The 7,513-nt window shown below is 38.1% G+C and overlaps 1 protein-coding gene across 2 annotated transcripts; it reads left to right on the forward strand.

Annotated features, from left to right (window-relative positions):
• Positions 1–370: 370 nt before the first annotated feature.
• On the forward strand, positions 371–3,922 carry LOC133785252 (AT-hook motif nuclear-localized protein 7-like). Of its 2 annotated transcripts, none has more exons than XM_062224503.1 (5): positions 371–1,145; positions 1,683–1,750; positions 1,895–2,026; positions 2,712–2,873; positions 3,341–3,922. In XM_062224503.1, exons 1-5 carry the CDS (start codon positions 668–670, stop codon positions 3,689–3,691), a joined length of 1,191 nt encoding a protein of 396 aa, XP_062080487.1. In that variant the 5' UTR covers positions 371–667; the 3' UTR covers positions 3,692–3,922. The 2 variants fall into 2 exon arrangements, with proteins under 2 accessions (XP_062080487.1, XP_062080490.1); XM_062224506.1 differs by having other exon boundaries at positions 372–1,106.
• Positions 3,923–7,513: the final 3,591 nt, after the last annotated feature.

Genomic DNA, 7,513 nt, shown 5'->3' on the forward strand with positions numbered 1-7,513 from the left:
AACAAATTTGATTTCAAATTAAGATAATTATTTTATACTAGCTCATTTTTGGTTCCATATATATATAAGACCATTGAATGCATATAAATATATATATTTTAATTATTATATATTGGGTGTAAGGCAATAAAAATTAATTACTAAAAAAACAAAACCGTCCAATTTTAAACCGCTCATATCTAAAATCACCAAACTTTATTCTGACCAACGAAATTATACCAATATTGTGAAAAAAATAAATTATTGAACAAGTATCCCAAAAGAGGAAGCCGAAAGTGATTTTTTATTTATTTATTTTTATTTTTTTTGTTAAAGTGAAAAAGTAGAAAATAAATAAATAAAATCCATTTATTTTCCGGGGTAGTTTGGGTATAAGAAAAATTAGTACGTTACTATAGAGTGAGTCTGTAGAATACAGACAAAAAAAAATCTGAAAATAAAAGAGTTCCTTTTTGTCCTCCATTAATGGAGGGAAGTTCGTAAAACAGCTACGCCTTCTTCTACTTCTGGCGCCATTTGCAGACCAACCCTTTTGTTTAAACTTCACCATTTCTGTTCTTCACTTTTTTTACAATCACCAAACGTTTCCTTTCGTCGTTTCTCTCATCACTACCTTACCCTAATATAATATATAATATATTTATCTGTGTGGTTTTGTTGAACTTTCATGGAAGAAAAGGAGAGCACGGTTTCTGGGTCTCCAGGAAACTCGGGGACTGAGTCACCTCCAGCTCCGCTAAGCAACTCGGTGCCGGGTCATCAGGTGGCCGTAAACTTGGTAGGGACAGAAGGAAGTTTCGTGCCGACGGCAACGGCGACTATACATACGACGAGTGCCGGAGGAGTTGAAACGATGGCGGTGGTTGCGGCTCAGGGGGGCGTTGACTCGTTGGGGAAGAAGAAAAGAGGGAGGCCGAGGAAATACGACGCTGATGGGAACTTGAGGTTGTCGTACTTGAAGAGTGTAACGCCACCGCCACCTTCAGGAACGACACCGTTTTCTCTGTCGTCCACTGTTTCGTCTCCTTCCGAGTTCTCTTCTTCGTCTAAAAGAGGGAGAGGTAGACCTGCTGGGTCTGGTAACTGGCAGCTCCTTGCTTCTTTAGGTGAGTTCAAGAACAGTACTACAACTCGCCCAAATTCAGGTGAACTCGGTGGCGCGTTTGTGAGTTTGTGTTATTTTCATTATTTTTGGTGTAAACCAGTTTGTTTACAAAGAAAATGATGGGAAAATTTTAGGGCACAGAGGTGGGTCTTCTGTCCTTGTTCACGTTCCTTTTTTGGTAATACAAGAGGGCCAACTTACCCACCATGAAAAAGAGTTCTTTTTTTCTTTCTCTTCTTTCTAAACCAGAGCCAAAAACCACGGTGACCAACCATGGTTGATAGTTTTTTTTTTAATAATAATTATAATAATATTAACAAAGAGTGATTTTATTTGTACAGTGGGTTTGGGATCTAGCTATGGTGATCAATTTTGAAATTCATTTGCTGGCCAAACAAACATACAGTTCGAGTGTTGAGAGCAAAAGTTGTCATTTTTTGGGCTCCATTATATATAAAGTCGCAAAATGTGACCCCAAGCTTCATTTTTTCGCACCACAAAGCTCCAAATCATATAATTAAAACTGGGATTTTTTAAAAATCTTTTTTTCCTAACATTTGAACTCTGATCCATGAAGGTGAATTGTTTGCGAACACAGCCGGTGGAGACTTCACACCTCATGTGGTCACCGTCAGTACAGGAGAGGTAAATGTGTATCTTATTTTCTGACTCTGATTTTTTCTCTTCTTTTCTCACAGTTAACTTGGCCGTACAAACACGATCTTTGCTCAGATCTTAAAATCTCTTTTGGGTTTGCTTAACAAAGGTTGAAACTTTTTGAACATGCAGGACGTTGCAGGAAAAATTCTCTCCTTTGTTCACAAGGGTCCCAGAGGGATTTGTGTTCTCTCTGCCAATGGAGCTGTTTCCAACGTCACCATTCGTCAACCTGGTTCTTCTGGCGGCATTCTGACATACGAGGCATGAATGATTTGAATGATAACTAATCCATCATCCGTTTCTTGTCAATACAGTTTTGCTTCTCTGTAAATCCCATTGTTATAATTTTCTCATACATACTAGTATGCCATTTTAGCTTCGCTTAAGGAACCCAGAGAAGACAGTATTGGCTAATAAAATTTTGGTCTTTTTTTCCTATTTGCATGAGCTAGTTTTGGAGTCTAAATAGCATAGACACACCCGGCTCACAAAGTAGTGTTTTTTCTCTGTCCCACCAAACTAGTCCCCCATCCACAAAATCAAATAGTCTCTCCCCAATTGGTCCCAACCAATCTCTGCAGTATTATCCAAATTAACTGACTATGAATTCCTCCCTCTCTCTCTCTCTCTTTAACCTTTTAGTGATGTTTTGCTTGGTCTAACTCTTTGCAATTAAAATAAGAAGATATTCGAAACAGTACCTGCGTTTGCCCATTTCGTCTATTATTTTAGTAGTTAAGTTAAGTTTGTATTTAATCTGTACTTCCTCGAAATCGCTAGTCAAGGCATGTGCAATTTCATTGACCAATGATTCTTATTTTAAGTTATTGGAGTAGTTTCTAATCAAATTTTGTAGGGCTTTGACATTAAATCATTGTGCAGATTCATAATGGTATCGATATTATATACATTTCATTTAATATGAACTAGTCTGAATTTGTCACAGGGCCGCTTTGAGATACTGTCCTTATCTGGGTCGTACACGGTTACTGACTCTACCGGTGCAAGAAATCGGAGTGGTGGCTTGAGCGTCTCCTTGGCCGGTCCTGATGGTCGTGTAATAGGTGGTGGCCTTGCTGGTTTGCTAACAGCTGCTAGTCCCATTCAGGCAAGGCTTTTCCCTCTTACTCTTTCCTTGATATATATAATACTTCTATATATGCATCTGAATATAACTTTCCTTGTGGGCTACGAGTTTGGCAACATATAGAAAGTAATAACTATATTCCATATATGCATAATCACTACATCTCTTAATTCTTAGAATTTATATGGTTTCACTGTTTGTTTCTGCATATTCACAGTGGTCAATTCACTAATAAAGTGAAGAAGTTTTTGAATACAATCCCTGAAACAACCCCATTGAAGATACCCCTTATTCCAGTAGTTGCTCAAGAAATTAACACTAGTTTTTTGTATTGTATGTAGATAGAACTCTTTAGGTTCTGAAAAATATAAATTAGAACATGTTCATTCAGTCATATTTTACTTGACTCAAAATCAGTTTTGTTGGATGATGATGATGATGATGATGATGATGTGATGATGATGATATGTGTTCATCTGTTTTGGCAGATTGTAGTTGGAAGCTTCATGCCAAATGGTTACAAGGTACACAAAAGGAAGTACCATAAAGAACACACTGTGGCTTCTCCACCTCCAACAGCTCTAGACTCACCAGTAACAGCGGCAAGTCCAATTTCGCAGGCTAAACCAGACGTGGTGGAACCCTTCTTAAACCCAACGCCAGTCTTTCAGGTGCAAAGCCAAGTAGAAGCACAACACAACCCAACAACTGCCAAAGGGAACCCGAACAATGGCGCTGCTGCGCCCAGTCATTTTGCAGGTTGGAATAATGGCTCCTCAGAGTCCAGATCAAACTTTGGTCCATCTCCTGACATCAATGTTTCTGTTCCTGGTGAATAATAGCAGAACAGCACCACCACCAACAACAGTTTTTTCAAGATTACTTCCCGAGGCTGACATGTTTAGTTAACTTTGAGTTAAAATCAATTCATTTAAATTGCTGTTGTTGTGTTGTGACAGAGAGATTACATTAACAAAACTTGTCTTAACAGTTTCGAGATTAGATTACATGATGTTAATTTTAGAATTTTGGACATAAATACACATATTTTTGTCTTCGTTGGACTTGGACGTCCTCTTTTTGCATGTAAAGATTTCAACAGCAAAAACAAGCCTACAACGACTTTCTACAGTGAAAATATAAACTACATAACATAAACAACTGCAAGTCCAGTTTTGATTACAATGACAAATTCAACAGAATTTCGTATATGCATAACAAACACTTCGATCCTGGAGGTTCCGAGTTTGACATTTGTTACTTCTACCATACTTCTGTTTTTAATGATAGATTAGATACATATTATGAGCATTATAACCAAGATTTAACAACAATAATTAATGCTCATGTAGCAACCAAGATCACATTCTATTTAGGGCGTTAATTACATAGATAAATATACCTCCTAAGCTTAACATTGTGTCTCTTTAACAACACACAAGATCAAGTGCAAAATGCAAGAGAGAACTTATGGAGAGCAAACCCTTACCATAATACCACCATACACACAATTGCCACTACATACACCATATGTATTATGCTCTCTTACCCTAAGGGGTATTAGTGGGCTAATTGGACTCATTTTAATATGAGGTGGTGGACTATAGTTTAATGGGTCAACGCATAGTCATTAGGGTGCCACCATGTGCCTCTAATGCAATTAGTAATTGTGAACCATCCCATTATGGTTATTGGCAATTGATAGGAATTTTAATTAATGGTTGTGATTATGGAATAATATTTGTGATTATATTAGTCCATATAATAATTATAACATTTACCATTTATACTACCTTTTTCGTCGTTCTTGGTTTTATGCAATTACTGATAATGTCGTTTTATACTTTTTTTTTTTCTTGTTGTTCTTGTGCAAGGATTTCGTTCACTTGGTTTATAGGTAGCTGCGTTGGTCCTTTTGAGTGGCTATCTATCTTTTAAGCAGTAGGGAAAGTATGGAAAAGGCTCTAGATGGACTTGGTGATACGAGCAGCTAAGGCTTTACTTATATTCAATGAAGAGAAGAGAACAATTACAAGAACGCCCTGAACAAACCAAGAAACTACTCAATTGATTAACAATAGAATTAACACCTAATTAACTACCATAGAAAAATTAGGCAGGTTCTCTAACAACCCATTAAATGGATGGGTCTAGGAAGAACCATCAATTTGCTACATAGAATAGAGAACTGAGATACAAGTAGGTGCTTGGTGAGAATGTCTGCAATTTGGTCAGAAGAAGCAATGTATTGAACTTGGAGTTATTTCTGATTGACCACGTGTCTAATGAAATGGAAGTCTATCTCGATGTGCTTTGTTCGAGCATGAAAAATGGGATTAGAGGCCAAATGAGCTGCTGAGATGTTGTCACACCAGAGAATGGGAGTGGCATGAATTGGTAGCTGAAGTTCATTGAAAAAATGTTGGAATCAGGTCAATTCTGCAACAACGTTTGCTAGAGCACGATACTCGGAATCAGTGCTACTACAAGACCCCACTTTTCGTTTGGCTGAAGACCATGAAAATGGATTGTAACCAAGAAAGATATAGTAACCATTCGTGTTTCTGCGATCATCTGGATTAGATGCCCAATCAACATCTGTGTAAGCAACAAGATGAAGATTCCGAGTAGAAGTAAGGGTGATGTTGTGAGACTTGGTGCCTTTAAGGTACCTTAAGATGCGTTTAACAACTGCCATATGAGAATTAGTTGGTTGTTGCATGAATTGACATGCCCTGTAGACAACAAAGGCTATGTCCGACCTAGTCATAGTAACATATTGTAGTGAGCCAACAATTCTTCTATACTTAGTGGGATCATCAAGAGGGTTTCCATTATTTTTAGACAAAGGTTTGCCCACAGTTCTAAGAGTTGGGGCTTGCTTTGAGTCCACCATGTCAGTTGTTTCTAGAATGTCATTGATGTATTTTTGTTGACAAAGATGCAGCTGACCTGGAGAGTAAGTGACCTCAATACCAAGGAAATAATGAAGTTGACCAAGGTCTCCAATGGCAAACTTTTGTTGAAGCAACTGAACTACTTGGTTGACATGAATGGGAGAGCTACCAGTAATTATATTGTCATCAACATAGACTATTAGAAATACTAGAATATGTTGTTGATGAAGAATGAACAAGGATGAATCAGCCTTGGAACACTTGAAACCCCATGATTGAAGAGCAACGCTAAGTTTGGAAAATCAAGCCTGAGGTGCTTGTTTTAAACTGTAGAGGGCCTTGGAGAGCTTGCAAAGATAAGATGAGGTAGCTGAGTTGAAAAATCCCAGAGGCTGAGACATGTAAACAATTTCTGAGAGGTCACCACTTAAGAATGCATTATGGATATCAATCTGTCAAAGTGACCATCCCCTTGATAGAGCCAAGGTAAGGATAACCTGAGTTGTTGTTGGTACGACAACATGAGAGAATGTGTCGAAGTAGTCAATCCCTTGAGTTCGAGTGATTCCACGGGCTACTAACCTGGCTTTACGTCTATCTATTATTCCATCAGGGTTGTATTTGACCTTGAATAGCCACTTACAATCAATTATATTTGTATTTAGTGGTGGAGGAACTAATTTCCAAGTAGAATTACCATGAAGGGCAGCTAATTCTTGCTCCATTGCAGCCACTGAGGTGATTGAAAAGCTGTTTTGTATGACCGAGGTGGCACATTTGAAGAAATGGTCTTGTGAGCAACATAAGCTTTAGGCTTATGGATACTACTCTTGGCCCTTGTCACCATAGGATGCACATTAGCAATAGTTGGTTCCTGCACAATAATAACATCATAAATGACATTAGACTGCTCAGCAGAGTATGGTTGGGTTAAGGGTGGAGTTAAGGTAGGAGGTGAGAGGTTATGTGGGGAAGAATGGTGAAGTTGGAAGGATTCTGTGTTGGAGTGGTGAGTGGATGAGGATGCGAGTGAGGATGGCGGAGGGAAGGGGGATGCGGAATGTGGTGAGATTGGTATGGAAGGAATATATGGTTGAAATGGAATTAAGGCAGGAGTGAAATGATGAGAGGATAGGGGGTGAGACATTCTAATATTGGAGTAAAATGGAAAAGTAGATTCATCAAACACTACATGTCGAGTAGTGTAGATTCCGTGAGTGGTTGAATCTAAGCAAAGATAGCCTTTATGACTAGTTCTATAACCAAGGAATATGCAAGCAATGGACCTATATTGAATTTTGTTGGAGTTGTATGGGCGAAGACATGGAAAACATAAACATCCAAATGCACGCATAAGAGAATAATCAGAAGATTTATGATAGAAAGTTTGATAAGAAGATGCATATTTAAACATCTTGGTAGGAAGACGATTAATGATGTAAGTTGCTTCTTTGAAAGCATACAACTAGTAATGAAGTGGAAGAGAGGCATGAGCTAGCAAGGCTAACCCTGCTTCAACCACATGACTGGGCTTTCTAACTACCCTACCATTTTGAGCTGAGATATATGGGCAAGAAAATCTATGGTGAATACCCACAGCATTGAGAAATGGAATGAATGGGCAAAATTCACCCCCATTTTTGGATTGTAATTCCTTTATTTTTTAATCAAATTTATTTTCGACAAGTAAGTGAAATTGTTTGAAAGCATTAAGGGCTTGATCCTTTGTATGTAAGGGGTACAACCAAGAAAATCTAGAGAAAT

The sequence above is a fragment of the Humulus lupulus genome, chromosome 1 (genome assembly GCF_963169125.1).
Source record: "Humulus lupulus chromosome 1, drHumLupu1.1, whole genome shotgun sequence".
NCBI classification, from domain to species: domain Eukaryota; kingdom Viridiplantae; phylum Streptophyta; class Magnoliopsida; order Rosales; family Cannabaceae; genus Humulus; species Humulus lupulus.

What these genes read in the sequence shown, in the direction of transcription:
- LOC133785252 (XM_062224503.1), top strand. Translation starts at nt 668, where the DNA reads ATGGAAGAAAAGGAGAGCACGGTTTCTGGGTCTCCAGGAAACTCGGGG. An exon ending in TCACCGTCAGTACAGGAGAG is followed by an intron (nt 1,751 to 1,894) that starts GTAAATGTGTAT and finishes TTGAACATGCAG; the next exon opens with GACGTTGCAGGAAAAATTCT. An exon ending in GCGGCATTCTGACATACGAG is followed by an intron (nt 2,027 to 2,711) that starts GCATGAATGATT and finishes AATTTGTCACAG; the next exon opens with GGCCGCTTTGAGATACTGTC.